Below are 18,326 nucleotides of genomic sequence, written 5' to 3'. Positions count from 1 at the left end.
TTCCATGAAAGTGCCCTTACGCATGCGAAAGTTTCGCAGCCACTGGGAATCGTCCCACACCTGCAACACGATGCGGTCCCACCAGTCTGTGCTTGTTTCCCGGGCCCAGAATCGGCATTCCACGGCATGAACCTGCCCCAGTAACACCATGATTTGCACACTGCTGGGGCCTGTGCCTTGTGTGAGGTCTATGTCCATGTCAATTTCCTCATCACTCTCATTGCTGTGCTGCAATCGCCTCCTCGGCTGGTCCTGGTTTTGCTTTGGCATGTCCTGGCTCTGCATATACTCCAGGACAATGCGCGTGGTGTTCATAGTGCTCATAATTGCCGCAGTGATCTGAGCTGGCTCCATGATCCCAGTGCTATGGCGTCTGGTCTGAAAAAAGGCGCGAAACTAGTATCTGACGGACGGAGGGAGGGAGGGAGGGGCGAGTGACGACATGGCGTAGAGGTACAGGGAATTAAAATCAACAAAGGTGGCTGTGCATCAGGGAGAAACACAAACTGTCACACAGAATGGCCCCCCCAAAGATTGAACTCAAAACCTGGGTTTAGCAGGCCGTTGATTTCACGGAGGGAGGGGGAAGCAAATTAATACAGAACAAATCTATTTTTTACATCTTAAGCTGGCAGACGATGGTGCAGCATGACTGATAGCCCTCGGCATCTTCTGGGTGCTTGGCAGAAAATACTGGGCACTTGGCAGAAAATAGCATACTACGACTGATAGCCATCATCGTCAAGACAGTTAGATAGGACTGAGCATGTCTGCCCAGGTGCCCATGATTGACAGCCACTGCAGTACAATGACAATGGATACCAGTCATAATATACCATCTTCTACCAAAAGGCAAGGGGCTGCTGCTGTGTGCAATGCAGCCCCACGTCTGCCAGCCCCATGTCTGCCAGCACCCAGATCACCGATGAAGGCTACCAGTCATACTGCACCGTCTACTGCCAAAAGGCAATTAGCTGCTGCTATGTAGCAATGCAGTACCACGTCTGCCGGCACCCAGATGACATATGGTGACGGTGAGCTGAGCTGAGCTGAGCTGAGCTGAGCGGGCTCCATGCTTGGCGTGGTATGTTGTCTGCACAGGTAACCCAGGTAAAAAGGCGCAAATCGATTGTCTGCCGTTGCTCTGACGGAGGGGGAGGTGCCTGACGACATGTACCCAGAACCCCCCGCGACACTGTTTTGCATCATTCAGGCATTGGGATCTCAACCCAGAATTCCAATGGGCGGCGGAGACTGCGGGAACTGTGGGATAGCTACCCACAGTGTAACGCTCCGGAAGTCGATGCTAGCCTCGGTACTGTGGATGCGGTCCGCCGACTTAATGCACTTAGAGCATTTTATGTGGGGACACACACAATCGGCTGTATACAACCAATTTCTATAAAACCGGCTTCTATAAATTCGACCTAATTTCGTAGGGTAGACATACCCAGGGGCAGGAAATAACAGTCATCTCCAAGAAAAGCAGATCATGCATCTGGGAAAGATAAACTCAAAGCAGAGTCGCTAGTGAGAGGAGGAGACATGGGAATCGGTGAGGGGTCCCTGGGGTTAGAGTGAATTTAAACTGCAACAGGTGCAGAGAAGGCTACTAGGATGATCAGAGGAATGGAGAGCCTCTCTTACCAGAGGACACTAAAAGAGTGTGGCTCGTTTAGCCTAGCAAAATGAAGGCTGAGAGAGGATCTAATGCTCTCTATAAATACAAACTGCTCTCTATAAAGGTAGAACAGCTATTGAAACTGAAGGACAACATTGGTACAGAACTAATAGGTATAAACTGGCCATGAATAAACATAGGCTGGAAAACAGAAGATGGTTTCTAAATAGCAGAGGAGTGAGGTTCTGGAACAGGTTCCCAAGAGGAAATGTGGGGGCAAGAAACCTGGCTAGGCTTAGAATGGAGTTTGGGAAATGGATTAATGGGATGATATGATGGCATTGCCTATAATAGCAGGAGACTGGATTTGATGACCCAGGAGGTTCCTTACAGTCCTATGGTCATATGTTTGCAAATTCAGATTTCATTTGCTATGTGAGTTAGTAAAATGCTGGGGTGCACTGGCCCTTCTGGCCCAGAGAATCCATCCAGGTTGAAAACACTACATCCCAAGCTCTGGGGAGAGAAAAGGTCTTGGTGATAACCTCAGCTTTACAAAGGGGAAAAAAACCGACTTCATCCTTATGTACTTAGTGCGTCTCTGTAATGGAGGGTCTGTGACTAGCAATGAGGCTTCAGTGAGGTGTCCTCAAATTATCCATTGGTGTGTTGACAGCTTTGCCATAAGCCTGCAGTGGGCTCTGTGGCTCTTTGAAGGTATTATTGCAGGCTTTGAACTAATCTTTGACTGAGGCTCTCTTGGACTTGTCATGAAATGATGGTTTTCCTTGGGCTCAGCTTGATGCAAAGCTGCTTTATGAAGACCAGGAGGCACAGTCACGTAGACCTTAGTCACTCATGGCAGCTTCCTAGGTGGAGTCCTGTCACCTGAGGCTGCAGGGGAGGCTCTCATGGCCCTCCCTCTCTCATTCTGGATATGACCAGGGATGGTCCAGAGTGACTGCTCCATTCATGGGAGTCTTAGCAGCAGCCTTTGGCACTAAAGAAAGCAGAGGAGTGTGGACATGGCTTTTCTTGTACTTCTGGGTGACAATAAAGTCTGGGGTACTGTAAAGTAGGGGTCCCCGAACATTATGTCTGTGAGGAGGCCACATAGGTGACTTGCCAGGAATCTAGGAACCAACTCTATTGTGCATAGACCTCTATTTAAAATTAAAGATGAATGCAGCTTGCTAGAGTACTTGCCTGGATTTGTATTTTCCTCCAGAGAGGAAAAGGAATAGCTTGGACGCTGTGTTCTCTGGCATTACAAACCTGAAGCTAATCAGTGCTTAAAGGCTATGGTGCAAAGTTCTGTATAAATGACACTAGCTAGACAGCTTTGCCTTCACCCTGCAGTCTGATGGGCTCAGGCTACAGGGACCTTTTCAACAAGGCATTTTCCAAAGCAGACTCTGAGTGGTGCCTGCCATTTTTCTGCACACAGAAAATGTGGATTTGTGTGTGTAAAGCTGTGTCTGTGCATGCACTCTGGACACTTAGAGGCCTACTAACTGCATGCATGCAAATGTAGTTTGCACATCCAAATCTGAGTTTCTGTACACACACCCGTTTGCAAGAGCAATTTTAGAGGCTGCGTTCAAAAACATGGCTGTAAGTAGAGTGTGTGTATGAACCATGTGAGACAAAGTTTATGGTCCCATAGTACGCTCCCCTTTTTGGATTAATCTGAACATTTTAAATAACAATTTGGGATTTATGACAGGGTATATTGGAAACCTGTCTTATGAAAGGAGACTCACAGACCTTGGCTTGTTTAGCCTAACCAAAAGAAGGCTGAGGGGAGATATGATTGCTCTCTATAAATATATCAGAGAGATAAATACCAGGGAGGGAGAGGAATTATTTAAGCTCAGTACCAATGTGAACACATGAACAAATGGATATAAACTGGCCATCAGGAAGTTTAGACTTGAAATTAGACGAAGGTTTCTAACCATCAGAGGAGTGAAGTTCTGGAACAGCCTTCCACGGGGAGCAGTGGGGGCAAAAGACATATCTGGCTTCAAGACTAAGCTTGATAAGTTTATGGAGGGGATGGTATGATGGGATAGCCTAATTTTGGCGATTAATTGGTCTTTGACTATTAGCGGTAAATATGCCCAATGGCCTGTGATGGGATGTTAGATGGGGTGGGATCTGAGTTACTACAGAGAATTCTTTCCTGGGTGTCTGGCTGGTGAGTCTTGCCCACATGCTCAGGGTTTAGCTGATCGCCATATTTGGGGTTGGGAAGGAATTTTCTTCCAGGGCAGATTGGCAGAGGCCCTGGGGGGTTTTTCACCTTCCTCTTCAGCTTGGGGCACGGGTCACTTGCTGGAGGATTCTTTGCACCTTGAAGTCTTTAAACCATGATGTAAACTTCAATAGCTCAGACATAGATTAGGGGTTTATTACAGGAGTGGGTGGATGAGATTCTGTGGCCTGCGTTGTGCAGGAGATCAGACTAGACGATCATCATGGTCCCTTCTGACCTTAAAGTCTATGAATCTATAAGAGCAGGGCCTGAGGCTCTGAAACCATATCCCTCCCCCAGGCTTTCCCCTAGTTATCAACGTATTGACATTTTTCCTAAGGACAATTCTCCCACTGAGCCAAAGACCCGCCAGGGCCCAGCCACCAGAAGGCTGTGCATGCATTAGGTGAATGTTAGGTTCATATTAAGGTAAAGGGCTCAAAATGGATTTCCCCATTCTCCCAGTGAACAGATTTCCATGATGATTAGCAAGATGTTGGAGGGGCTCCAAGCGTGGGGAAAGGTTTAAGTGAGGGCTCAGAGAGTTGTTCATGAAAGTGCTTTGGAGGCTTTATAGCAGGGATCTCAAACTCAAATTACCACGAGGGCCACATGAGGACTAGTACATTGGCCCGAGGGCCGCATGATTGAAACCTTTTCATACAACGATACAAAAGAATAGTCAAAAATGAAAAAAATGAACAGCTACAGCTAAGTGAGACCTGTGGGGTCCTGCTGAACATAGCATGGCTCGCCTGCCCCGTCAGCTACTCTGGAGGCACCAAGAGGGATTTGATATGAAAGGGAAAATGGAGAGCCTGGGCAAGCCACTTGGCTCTCACCTCCTGAATCTAGGATTTAAAGCCAAACTAATGTTACATGATATGAGTTTGCTGGTCTCAGCTTAGGCTCTGGTGGTCTAGTCTCTTGTGACTCCTGTCTGTTGATTTAAAGGTAGTCTAGGGCTCTGGGGCCAGAGGTATGGCAACATGTGCAGGATGCAGTCCCTGAGACTCCCCCAGCTCTGAGCACCTGGGCTGGGGTCAAAGGCAAAGAGGACACTAGCTTCCACAAGGTGATGTTCTGTTGTAACCGTTCCTGTGGGGGAAGAGCCGCCTAGTTCATGTTGTACACAAAAGAATGAAAATGGTGAAGGGGCAGGCAGCAGCCAGCTGCAGTTTGTAGGCAGGGAGCATGTGCAGTGTGTGAGCACATGTCTTGTAACAGGAGGCAGGAGGTGCTGTCCTGAGAGCGTGGGGGATAGAGGCACGTTGATCTGATTCAAGTAAACAAAACCATCCAACCGCCGCCCTGAACAGAACTTCCCACCCACATCGCTCATCCCGCAGCACTGCAACCTTCCACCTTCAGCAGACAGCAGCTAAAGCAGAATGCCAAACCACCTCACTCAAACAGCAAAACACGCCCCCTCCCTGCCCCTATTCCAACCCCTTCCCCAAATCCCCACCCCAGTCCCACCTCCTCCCCTGAGCGCGCCACATTCCAGCTTCCCCCACCCCTTCAGAGCATGCAAACAGCTGTTTGGCAGCAGGAAGCGCTGGGAGATAAGTGGAGGAGCGGGGACGTGGTGTGCTCGGGGGGGAGGGCGAGGAGGAGGTGAGGCGGGTGGAGGAGGGGAGCTTGGCTGCTGGTGGGTGCAGAGCACTCACTAATTTTTCCCCGTGGGTGCTCCAGCCCCAGAGCACCCAGAGTCGGCACCTATGGCAGGCCACGGGAAATAACTCAGCAGGCCACGTGTTTGAGACCCCTGCTTTATAGGAAGGCTCTTTACTACTTTGTGTCTTCTTTGCTGTATTTCTGCAGGCCCCTCACATGCCCCGAGTCCTACCATGTTTACGATGTTTTGTAAATGTTTGCAATGTGGGTATAACTTGTATAGCAGCAGCTACATCAAAGACAGTGTTTCTCTTAGAGAGACTGAAGAACAGACTTTAGTGGTGATATGGTCAGTATCACAAAAAGAATTGCACCACAGCTGACAATAAGCATTTCACAAAAAACTTACATGGGGTGGGAAGTTAGGGCACCTACTGAAGATCTGGGGAAGGGTGAGCGCAAGCCCATCCTGCTCTAAAGGCCCCTCCCAAGCCTAAGGGGAGGAGCCACTGAACCAAGTTCTCAACTGAAGTCAGGGGACAACTAATGAACAGGGGACAGGAGTGAGGGTCATAGGGTCAAAAGTAGGGAGCCGGAAGGGAACACCAAGCAGAGAATCCCAGACAGCGCCCACTGCTCCTCGAAGGCTTCCAGGGACCAGTGGATGCAGCCCAGAGGAACTCTGCCCAGATACGTGATCTGAGGGAGGAGCAGAAATAGGCCCCACAGTCGCAAAGCACCTTCCTCCTCCTGGTATGGTGGATGATCGCTTTGGCCAGTGCCAGGAGGAGGTTGATGAGGAGGTCTCGTGACTTTGTGGGGCCATGGATGGGGTGAGCGTAGATCAGGAGGTGCGGGGAAAAAATGCAACCAGAACCTGAGGAGAAGGCTCTGGAGGAGCCGGAAAAGGGGCTGCAGTCTGGTAAACTCCAGGTAGACGTGCACCAGGGTCTCCCTCATGCCGCAGAAGGGACAGGTGTTGAGGAGGGGGTGAAGAACCGTTCCAGGTACATGCCCCTGCTGTTGGCTCCATGAAGGAGCTGCCAGCTGATATCCCAGGCAGACTTTGGCACCAAGGTGGAATACAGACTGCCCGGCGAGGTTGGGGCGGCTGAGCAGGAAGGATGGGGTGGTGGAGGCACAAGACAGACGGGGCTCTAAGATGCTTTTCCTTGGGGTGTCTGGAAGGTCCCAACCCCTATGGTACCTTGCAGGGAGCCCTAATTTTCTTCCTGGCTGCTGCTGAGGCCAGTAGAGGGAGGCTGCTCCCCCGCCCCCGAGCCACCGTCCTGCCCGCTCAGTGCCCGCACAGCGCGGCGCGCGGTTCTGACTGTGCCGGGAGGAAATTCCCCCTCGCAGCCCAGGCAGAGAAGGGGTCGCTGTTGCCTTGAGGATCCCACTGCCCCTCTGGCGCCCGTCTCCGCCTTTTGTTCCCAGACCGTGCGCGTCACCGTCTCGGCGGCTGCTGGGCGGAGACACCCAGACGGAGCAGCGCTGCTGCCGGCGCAGGAGGCATCCCCGTGGCGTGGCAAAGGGACGCGGTTAGGGACACCAGGCGCTGATTACAGCCCAGCAGGCAGCCAGTTCCCGGGCGCAGCAGGGACCAGCGCGCCGATCCCGAGCTCCCAGCCAGAGCGTCCGGCTAGCGGGGCGCGCCGCAGCTCCCGGAGCGAGCAGCGGAGCTCCCGGGCCGGCGCTGCGATCCCCGGCGCGCCCAGAGGGATGCGCGCCTTCTGCCCGAGGCTCCGGGGCCGGTGAGCAGCGCGCAGCCGGCATGGAAGCGGCCGAGGCGGAGCCGAGCCAGCCCGTCAGCCCGGCCCCAGCGCCGCCGCCCGAGAAGAAGAAGCTGCAGCGGGCGCCGTCCCCGGCCAGACCCAAGGATGTGCCCGGCTGGTCCCTGGCCAAGAGCCGGCGCGGCAGCCACCCCGGCTCGCCGGCCTCGCTCTGCGGGAAGCAGGGCGCGGGGCCCGGGCACTCGCGGCGGCCGGGCGGGGGCAAAGACGGGCGGCCCGAGAAGAAGGGGAAGCAGCCGCAGCCCGCCGGGGGCCGGGGCTCCGGGAAGGGGGCTCCGGGCCGGGCCGGGGCCAAGGCGAAGGGGCGGTGCCGGGGGCCAGCCGGGGAGGAGCCGCCGCCCCCCCTGAGCCTGACGGACAGCAGCTCGGAGGGCTCGGACTGCAGCGCCTCGGAGGAGGCCAAGCTGCTCTCGCTGGAGCTGGGGCTCAGCGGCAGCGACCCCGAGTCCCCGGGCAGCGCCCCGGCCCTGCTCTCCGGCCAGGGCATCTCGCCGCCGCCCGACGAGCCCTCCGCCGTCTCCATGGCCAGCAGCCGCCTGCACCTCAGCACCTCGCTGGCCTTCTCCGACCTCGCCGAGGAGCTGCTGGACGCGGGGCAGGAGGGCCTGGCGCGGGAGCTGGAGGAGTTGCGCTCCGAGAACGACTATCTCAAGGTGCGGGGCTGGCCGGGCGCGGGGCAGGGGGCACGCAGGGCCACGGGGCGTGGCAGGGCTCGGAGGGGACCTGGCGCAGGGAGTTGCTGAAGCGGGAGCTGTATCGGGGCCGGGCGGCAGGCGGGCGGGGGTTTTGGGTCACTGGCCGGGGCAGGAGGACCCGGCACATCGGGGGTTGCTAGGTGCTGGGGCGGGTGGGTGTCACTCGGGCTCCAGCTGTGTTGTGCCCCGGGCTCTCGCTTCTCCCGCCCCCAAAGGCCAGCTGTGCCGGGGCGGGGCACGGCCCTGGGCGGGGAGCGGCTGCGGAGCCGTTAGGTTTGTGTATGGGTGATGTCAGGTTCATCGCTTGTCAGCCGCGGCCCTGGCTCGGAGGGCGGCCGGGCCGGGCTGTGTCCAGGCCCCCTGCCGAGCAGCGGGCTCGTGTTCCAGGAGGAGGCTGGTCTGAGAGCAGCGGGCACGGCTCGGTGGCTGTGGAAGCCCCGCTCAGGGGCTGCCTGGAGCTCGGTGCTGTAGGAAAGTCCATAAAGAGGCTGCCAGGTACAGCTGCTAGAGGGAGCAGCAGGGTCTGTGCAGATCACTGTGGGGTGCTGGCCTGGGGGACAGGCTCCGGGTCTGGTTCACAAGCCCGTTTACTGTCCCCCTGCCTTACTGCTCACTATAAGCATTGCCTCTGGCCTTGCCCCATTTACAGAGGTGCGGTTTGCCCCAGCCTGGTTTAAAAGCTGTGGATTACTGGTTTAGACTCAGTTCATGCAAAGCCAAATAAAGTAGTAGGGTGGCTTTTTTTTTTTTTTTTTTGAAAGCACATTGGCAGGAAGTCAGGGCTTCAGGCAGACAGGCCCTTTCAGTATTCTGATACAGAACTGCTGCAGATATTCAAAGTTGTCATGGCAATGTAACAACATTTCCTAGACCTGAGAAACAAACAATGACATGTTAAAAACTCTGCTCAAAGCTCATTAGACCTGTGACTTGGGAGATTTCTCAGCTCTGGAAAAAGATCACCATCCTTAACCAGATGTGGCTCTGCCCCCTTGCCTGTGTGGTGGAGGTGTAACGCTTAACAGCTGATGTAGAAATGGGGTTGGGGCTGGTCAGTATGGAATAAGGTCTGCCAGATGTTCTGGCTCATGCTGCCGCTCTGCCATGCCTGTCTGCTCGCAGGAGCAGAGCAAAGCAAGTGTGATGCTCTTGCAGTACACCCATTGTCACCGTGAAACACAATGACTGGTTCACCTAGCACGTGTTGACGCTGTTGGCCTCATTTTGGGGAACAGATTTTCCAAATCATTTACTTTTCCATTAGTTCTTTCTCATGTGTGCTGTCAGCATGGCGCCCGCGTGTGCCTTGGGGCCATTTTCCAGGGCTGTGGCTTTGCTATCTAATTCATTAACACGTGAAACAGGACGGAGGGCTTGGTGTTTGGGAATGGGATAAAGGGGCTTTTACCTGTAGGGAACTGGTCTGAATCCAGGCTGGGACAATGAGCAAAGTTCTCTGTGATGCACAGGTTGAGTATTGCTGGAGAGTACAGGAAAATCTGTAGCTGTGACTGTACTTTAAAGAAAAGTACAGGAAAATGGGACTAAGTGGGCTGCAGGTACCTTCCACCCCCCAAATGTGCCTAAGCGATGTGGTGTTGGATGAGATATACCTAGTCAACTCTGTAATCTGGAGAGCCACGTCACAGCAGGAGTGGGTTCAGAAAGGTGATTTTTATGCCTTGGCACCTGCTGTTGCTGAGGACTCAGGTTGGAAGACAGGGCAGTTCTCAGATGCGGAGGCCAAAAGATTGCAAGTGTGTTGGGATTTCAGCTCTGAGATGAGCACTGTGCAGAAGTAACACACTTGGGGATGCTTCCCGAGGCCTTTTGTCCATTAGCAAAGCTCTTGTTCACAGCTGGAGCCCAAACTCCTACCAGGATTAGTAGGAGGAGCTTTAGGGCTTTGATTTACTGTCAGTTGGAAAATACAGATGAGAACCCTCCAGTTTCCCAGGAATGTATTTGAAAACTATTCTGTCTATCCAGCTTAAATAATTACACATCCCTGTGATCCCTTTCTGGTGACAATGTGCATATGTAGCATGGTTACACATCTTACTAGACGCTGGCAGGATTCAATCCTACTGGTTATAAAATGAGAGACGGGGATTCAACTTGAGGCCCATGGCAATGCCAGGGTGACAATTACAGCACCCTATCCCCTTTGCCACCCCTGCTGCTGGGAAGGAAGAGGGGCTGGGTTTCTACTGGGGTGAATTTCTCCCGGCTGGAGACTTCATCTTTTATATTCATACTCTAGATCCCAGCTATGCTGCTGCTCATACCTTTCCAAAGTGCAGTAGAGTGAGACTGATCTAATTCTGCAGAGGCATTGCTGTCTGCAGACTCAGGAAGTCAGCACCATGTTGATTTCAGGTGGGTCACCTTTGGAAGGTTTGCTTTGCAACCATGGGGACGAGACACTTTTTTGTTTAAAATGGGAGAGCTGAAATTCTGAAGAAGTTGTTAAATTAGGCACTCACCAAGCAGAACTTCCGTCTTGGGACTGGTGGGTGGATTTTTTCAAGCCCTCGTGTATAGTACGATTCTTGCATTTCTGTAGCCGAATACATAGTAGGCTGTATAATAGTACAGCAATATTTCCTGACATTAGGTAAGAGCTCCCAAGTGGATGAGTGATGCTCTGCTACAGCAGTACACGTGGAGTATGGCAAAGTGTCAGTAGTTCTGATCACACCAGTTATAAGCAGCTTATTTCAGGTTCCTTTCCTGAACCCTCAACCTGGGGCTGCGGAGTAGTACACTGTGCTCCAGCTGGTCAGAAATCACAGACAGACATGCCCTCCTGTGCACTGCAAAAGAAAACAAGTTGCTGCGTGAATTCTGCCCAGCTTTTCACATGGGGGTACGTGAATAACGATGTGGTGGAGCGCGACCCTGGGAACCACTTGATAAATTTGGCTCCAAATTGAAAGAAGCTTTTATAGACTGCTAGGTTTTAAGGCCAGAAAGGATCATTATGATCATCGAGTGAGTCTGAGCTTCTGTATAAGACAGTCCAAAGAATCTCTCCCAGTGGTTCTTGCAGCCAGCCTACAATGTCTGGTTGAGCTGGAGCTTCTCCTGACTCAAGTTCATCCTTCTTGGTTATTGATAAATCACTTATTTTCTAGGCCTCATGAAAATACTGAAGTCCAAATGCTTTGTCTTCAGCATGCTGTGTGTTTCCACCAAAAGCAGGTATTAAAGAAAGAGATTCCTGAGGAGGAGGCCCTCCCTTGTCCCATTTCTGACTGCCCAAGTAGAGCATGTCTATGCGAGCATTATGCACAGTATATTTATGAGCATCAAAGTATAAACACTTCCAGCAAAGTGCAGTTTCATATAAGTTAGCCAGTTGGTGTTTCCTCCCTCCTTGGCTATGATTATAAAAAGTGCCTGTTTAAATGGAAAACAAATAAACCAATTCCACCCCTCACCCTTTCCTCTCTGCTGCACATGCATCCTTGGGACACAGGGTTTTTCAAAGACTAAGAGGGCAAATTTTTGTGGGAGTTCCTTGCTAAAATATTGGCAGCGCTGGAAGGAATCTCTGTGCTGCGCCGAAGCTGCTGGCTCTTGGGGTCTGGGATGTTGTCTAATCTTTAGTAAGATGGGCTAAAACCAGAATCGCTTAGATTCCCAACCACCTCCAAACGTTCAGGGTTTGGCTAAAGTGAGATCCAGAAGCAAAGTGCCACTAAGGTTTGGTTTTGCACAAACACATCAGTTCTGCTCAGCTCTGTGCTTGTGAATGGATAGATAATAATTCGTATCTTTTATGGGGGAGGACCAGGAACATGCACAAGGTCTTTAAAATGACCCTATTTGAAGGTGTGTGCGTCCCAGCCTGTGCTGTATTATCCCAGAAGTGCAGTGCGATTTGTACAATTGGACAGAAGCTAGTCACTGAAACCTCTAAACCCGACTGCTGATACCTCTTCCTCTCTCAGATCAGGAGTATTGGAGGGAGAGGTCTGCTCCCCTCTGGCTTCTACTGTAGATATGTGTGGGAGCTCTGTTGTGTGCACTTGCCCTGACCCTCCTCAGCCATCGGGATTCTATTAAAAGCATTTCCCCTAAGAGACAGCAGAATTCATGTTCAGATTGTGAGCTCTTCAACTGGAGGAGCTGTGCCTTTAAGAGCCCCACCAGCTGCCTTGTTGTCACCCAGCAGTGTGGTGAGCAGGACCCCCAATCCCTGCTCAGCAAAATGGAAAATGTGAGATGTGATACGGCAGCAGCTGCGGAGGGATGTGAAGACAAAGAATGGGGACTGGAGATCTAGTTTGGAATGAGGGGAGGGCAAAGCCTTCAGACCAATCCTTGTTCAGACAGAAAAGGGTCATGCTACAAACATTAACAGATGGACTGAGACCTGCTACAGCCCAGGGCTCTAAACCTGACTCTGCTCATCCCAGAATTAGGCTTGTTAGCACCCCTCCCCCCCTCCAATAACCTTCCCCCGTTGGTTTGTATTGTCTTGCGCCGCCCCCTTTTTTTTTTTTGTACGTGAACAGTTCGTGCTGGGCTCTGGTTGATGATGTTTTGTGTTTTCACCTAACAGAATGGGCCAGGAGGGAACAGGAGATGCCAACAAAATGTGTTGATGAGCTTCTGCCAATATGCCCCTCTCCTGCAGAGGTGCCCAGGCTTTGTTGGCAACATGACAGGACCCCCAAGGCTGCTGCTAGTTTTCGTTAATGGGATCAGATTGCTACCGCTCCCATCTTAAAACATGGCCTTGTGGCCCCAGGAGACTATAGGTCCCAGCATGTCTCTGCTCGCATCAAGGTGGAGGGTTGCATTCTGGGACCTGTCACCTCTGCAGGCTACTCACTTGCCATCCTGCAGAGGAGAGTGCCTGCTGCTCTGCTGTAGAACACCGGGTCCACCCGAGTCATCAGTGCTCTCTGTAGCTAGTGCTTTGTGGAATATCCTGCTAGTTGTGTGTGATCTGAATGCGGAGTGTGAGGAAAGAGACTTTGCTGCCCCTTTTTATTTTTGAAATGTTGCATGTTTGAGTTAGCATTGATCAAAGCTCTCAGCTGTTTGGCTGTTAATTTATGGGGGCAAGCGTAAAGCTGTGAATTGTTTGTTTTTTTTCCCCTTAACACATTTTAATCTCTGCTGAGCTGTCTGCTATCTGCTGGCAAGATGCAGTGGGGAGTGGGGTGTTGCAGCACTTGAGAATCTCTTCTTCCAGGTTGCCGTGTGCAGAAGGCACAGTCCAGCCTTTCATTATTGCACATCAGTGTAAAACAGATGTGCTGTATCTGGTTATTTGCCCGGCGCAGTGGAGGAGGAGCCTGGGTTTACAGACTGTCTCTGGTTTCCAGAGCTGGATCAGAATAGCTACTGCTTTTCAAAAATACTTATTGTGTTTTCACAGCACAGGAATACATACCGCACCTGAACAACAATCCCAGCAGAGATGTGGCTAGGTTACATCATACCATTCTCCCCCCCTCCCCCAACCTGCCCCATCTTGTATTACAGGGCTGAAATGAATGGTGCCAACCTGGCACCAATCTATTGCTTTTGTATTGCAAAAACCAATACGTTGCCATCGCTATTTGGGGGCAGAAAAGGGGAACACTCTGGAGGATCTGGCCAAGATTTTCAAGAGCAATTAGTGATTTTGAGGTCCCAACTTGAGTGGGTTTAAAGGGGCCTGATTTTCAGAGGTTGGGTGCTCAGCGCTTAGAAACTCAGGACCTTTTGAGGCCCTTTTCTCTTCTGAAAATCTTGGCCTTAGATCCCGGGGGGGAAATCCTGCCCCATTGAAGTCAATGGCAAATTGTGCCTTGACTTCACTGGAGCCAGGATTTGGCCCCAGACTTGTGAGGAGCCCAGAACTGATCAGTCTGGGGAGGAGCTGGGGAGAGAATGAGAGCAGGCAGAGGAGAGGGCGGGGATAGGGGCTGATCTTCCTTATCATCACTCTTCCAGGTATGTCTCAGAACCACCAGCATAAATAACAGCCCTTCTCCTGCAGCACACTGCTGTGCCCCACCATTTGCTCTGTGGGCAGATGACTACAGGTCCTTCCTGGAGCAATGGCAGTTGGCTAGCAGCCTGGCTTGTGTTGGCGTTGAAAGCTTGTGCCCTCTGCGGTAAGCCAGGCTTCATTCACCCTTGGGTGACCAGATAGCAAGTGTGAAAAATCGGGATGGGGCTGGAGGGGTAATAGGAGCCCATATAAAAAAAAAAGCCCCAAATATCGGGACATCTGGTCACCCTAATTCACCCACTCAGGCAGCCTCGGGGATTCTGGGGCACAATCCCTGGGTGGTTGCTCTTGGCTCCCCTGTCTGTGCAGCCCCCGGGTAACAGCCGGCTTCACTCACTGCTGCCGCTGGTTGGCTGCCACAGCTCAGACTGACTTGTTGAAATACATCAGTCGTTGCACCCTTTGGTTGGGGCTGAGGATTCTGAGTTTTCATTTGAGCCTGTGCTTTGTAGCCGATCTTATCCCAGCCTCCGGCTGGTGGAGGTGACCTGCCGTCCCCTTGTGCTGTGCAAGGACCCAGAGCTCAGGCCTGTTCCAGCAGAGTAGGATGCTGCGCTGGGGCTGGAGGTCAGCTGTGTCTGCTGGGGTCAGGGGCCCCAGGAGTTTGGGATACAGCATGGCATGGGGTCTGGAAGCCTCGGCAGCTTCCTTCTTACTAATTCCCAGTGGAAATCCCCATCTCATTTTCTCTGGTAAGTTATAGCGTGATCCCCTCCTCTGGCACTAATTGAAAGCTGCTGCTTTTGTTCTTTAATCTCAGAGGAAATGTCGCCTTGTCATTCCTGGCTAGTAATCCCCATTTTACAAGGAGAGATCACAGCGACACAGCACTGCCATCCTGCTTTAGATCCGTGGGGCTTCTAGCCTAGGACCCAGCTCTGACTTTGGGGCTGGTACCAGATGCTTTGGGGGAAAGTGTGAATGGACATAGTGCACACTTAGCTAAACATATACACAAGCTTCTGCTCCTATTATTGTTGCCATCTCTTGTTTTCTTTCCCTTCCCCCCTCCCCATTGTGTCTTGTCCTTATTTAGACTGCAAGCTCCTTAGTGCAAGGACTGTCTTCTATTGTATGTTGTCCAGCATCCAGTGAGACTGGGCCTCAGTCCTGCCTGGAGGGTCTGCATCCTACTGTCATCAATAGTAATAAATTATATTGTAACAGGCTCATGAGAGAGTTTTCCCCCTAATTCCAGGCAGGTAATAGTTAGCTTATGCCTTGAAGCAGGAGGTTTGATATCCTTTACGTATTTTCATCCTAACTAGCATAACAGCAGGTGATATTCTTATTATCCATACAACCGTCTGATGTCTTTTGACTCCTACTAAGCTCTCTGTCTCAATATTTTGTGCCAGCAAGTCTCTCACATTAATTATGCATTGTATTAAAAAATTCCTTTTGCCAGTTTTAAGTTTGCTCTGTACTTGCAAATACCTAAGCATATGTATAACCACTTGTTATGAGTAGTTCCATTAAATTCAATGGTCAAAATCCTGTTGACTTCTGCAGAGCCGGGATTTCATGCGATGGGTCTATTCACAAGAGTAAAGTCATGCACATGCGTAAGTGTTTGCAGGGTTGGAACCGAAGTCGTTCTATGCCTGTCATCAGTTTTGTTGCTGTTCTCTGGACCTTTGCCACTTGTGCTCCTTCCTGAGACAGGGTGACCAGAACTGGAATGCAGTAGATACAGCAAGGCTGCAGCATTGCTTTTATAGAGGGATGTAGTATGTCCAGTGTGATCCCTAACCCTTTCTCAGATACCTCGTTTGTTCATTGAGCTGCCCAAAGTGATGCCAAGGGACTTTTCCTGAGTGGTGGTAATTAATGTGCAGCCCATCCTTGGAGATGATCATGCAGCTCTCCCTGCTATCACCTTGCACCTTGAGTTTCATCTGCTGTTGTATTTTTCAGTTTTTAGGGCTTTCTGAATTTCCTCCCAATCTCTTCTCTACTCTTGACACAAAATTATTTTTGTCATCTGCAAATTTTGCCACCTCGCCATTCAACTCTTTTTGCATATAATCAATACATCGATTAGAGAACAGATTGTGGGGACCACTGTTAACCTCCTTCCAGTCTAAAAATGAACAGTTGGTTTCTGTTTTTTTTTCTCTTAACCAATTTCTAATTCATGACAGAACTTTAGTTTCATCCCATGGCTACTCTGGGCTTGTCTATGCTATCACAGCCCAGCTGTGCCTCTGTAGTGTTTCATTGTGGACATGCCCTGTGCTGACAGGAGGGGTTCTCCCATCAGGGTAGGTAATCCCCCTTCCCAAGATGGGGTAGCTAGGTCGACTTAGCACTTTCTACACCCGGGGTTAGGTTGGCAGGGGGGTGGATTTTTCACACCTCTGAGCAATGTATCTGGGTTGACCTAACTTTTCAGGCCTTAGTTTCCTGAATTGTCTGTTGTGAGGGATTCTCTGTAAGGCTTATCGGAGGTCTAACTAGTATGTCGTCTGGTTCTCCTTTAGCCACCTTTTTGGCTGACTCCCACAAGAATTCTAGCAGGTTGGATTTTCCTCTGCAGAAACAGCTCATTTTCCCTTTGGATCTTGGTCCCTTAGGTGTTTTAAATAAGGCTCCTGGGACTTCCCAGGTTCACTCCAGCACTTTTTCCAAAGACAAGTGACTTTACCGATAGAGTTCATACTTCCTTGGGGTAGCTCAGCTATTTCAGTCGTAAGTTTCTCTAGAACTCTTGGGTGTGTTGGGCTGGGAGACTTCTTGCTCTCTAGTTATCTTGTTCCAGCACCTCTTGACAGCTGATGGTACTTCACATTAGTTACCTGAAGAGTAGTTTTGGGGGAGGTATCTACCCAATATGTGTTGAGGTGAATAGTGAGGCAAAGGAGTCATTTAGCTTCTTTTTATTATCCTCGCCCTCCTGGATGGGTGCCTGAGGTCCCGCTGACTCAGGCTTTCTGCTTCTGATATGCTTGTCATTTGTATTCATGTCTCTGCTTATCTGCTCTTCCGATTGATTCCCTCTTTGCCCTCCTATTTTCCAGCTGCATCTCACTTGTCCTAGTTTATGGCTCTTTGTGTTGGTGATACTTGACCTGAAGTCTCAATTTTTGAAGGATCTCTTCCAGCTGTTGTTCCCTGCCATTCACCCAGCCTCTGGTTTTGGTTGATTTGGTTTTTTTAGTTTTGTCTCCCTTCTTACTTTAGGGCTGTGCTGTGCTTAGCCCCGGCCCCTCCTAAAACACACAAATGAAAAAAAGCGGCAAGCACCATTTGCCTTTGCAGACTGCTGTTCAAGTGAACACTTCAGCTCTGCAGGAATGTCTGGCTTGGCCCCGTGCACAGTCGCCGTGGTTTGCCCGGCCCTCCCTTTGACCATCTCCTCGTTGGGAAGTCGTTCCTTACATTCAGGCTAAAACCTCCCATTTGTAATGTCTCCCCATAGCTCCTTATTGTTGTGTCACTGCAAATAACTGCTCTCCCTCCAGGGCGTGGGCAGCCTTCACTAACTGGAGGTGGTCAGCATGTTCCCCTCCCCCATCATTGGCAGTTAGCCAAGCTGTGCTGCACCCAGTTAACTCCTCCATTCATGGGAATCAATTCCTCCAGCCCCTGGGGAGACTTGTGTGGCTTTTCTCTGAACTCTCTCCAATTTGTCAGCATTTTTCTGGCCTCTAATTCTAATCCATTTATTATGGTTTAGAGCAGTGGTTCTCAACCTGTTTACCATTGTGGGCTGCATAAGCATAAGTGTTATGTGGGCCGCATCCACACTATATATATACACACTACCTGTATGGCCCTGAAGATGTCACATGGGTCGCCGCTCAGTGCTGGTTGAGCTGCGGGTGGAGAACCACTGGTTTAGAGGAACAGTTTGCCGCGAAGGGAATGAGCCATCCATGTAACATGCAGAGCCACAACTTGGAATTATGTGGCCTTGCTGCTGTGGTTGCAGAACGGCCGATGGATTTGTTAGCATCAGGAACACAGGCTGATTCCCCTCCCGCTCCCTCCTTGCCCCCAGCCAACCCTGGAGCTCAAGACCAGGACAAGGCAGGGTCCTTGGTTGCCTTGTGCAAACATATCTGCTGGGTCAGCTGTGCTCTCTGGTAGGGTAGCCTGAATAAGAAGGGCTTGGGACTTGGTGGCTGTGTTTCGTCCAGGCAGCTCTTTAGAGCTCTGATGAGGAGATGGCCACGTTTTCTTGGTACAGTTGATGCCATCCTGGAGGTAAATATGTAAACATGAGTATTTTTTAAAGCACAGAGTTTCTGACAGTTTCTGCTGAATTAAAAAACCCACAGAGATTTGAGCCCTTGATTTGGTGTGAACCTTCCAGAGGTAAAGT

The 18,326-nt window shown here is 51.0% G+C and overlaps 1 protein-coding gene across 2 annotated transcripts in view; it reads left to right on the top strand.

The window, feature by feature from the left end:
- The first annotated feature begins 7,607 nt into the window (after positions 1-7,607).
- SOGA1 (suppressor of glucose, autophagy associated 1) overlaps positions 7,608-18,326 on the top strand; it is an 85,679-nt gene continuing 74,960 nt past the window's right edge. The window contains exon 1 of one of the 2 annotated variants that reach the window (XM_024194553.3): positions 7,608-7,941. In XM_024194553.3, coding sequence (XP_024050321.2) covers positions 7,810-7,941 — 132 coding nt within the window. In that variant the 5' untranslated portion in view covers positions 7,608-7,809. The remainder of the gene's footprint in view (positions 7,942-18,326) is intronic. The other variant, XM_024194554.3, reaches the window with a different exon arrangement.

Source organism: Terrapene carolina, unplaced genomic scaffold (assembly GCF_002925995.2).
Source record: "Terrapene carolina triunguis isolate 2854851 unplaced genomic scaffold, T_m_triunguis-2.0 Scaffold233, whole genome shotgun sequence".
NCBI lineage: Eukaryota > Metazoa > Chordata > Testudines > Emydidae > Terrapene > Terrapene triunguis.
This window is presented reverse-complemented; position numbering and strand designations above follow the sequence as displayed.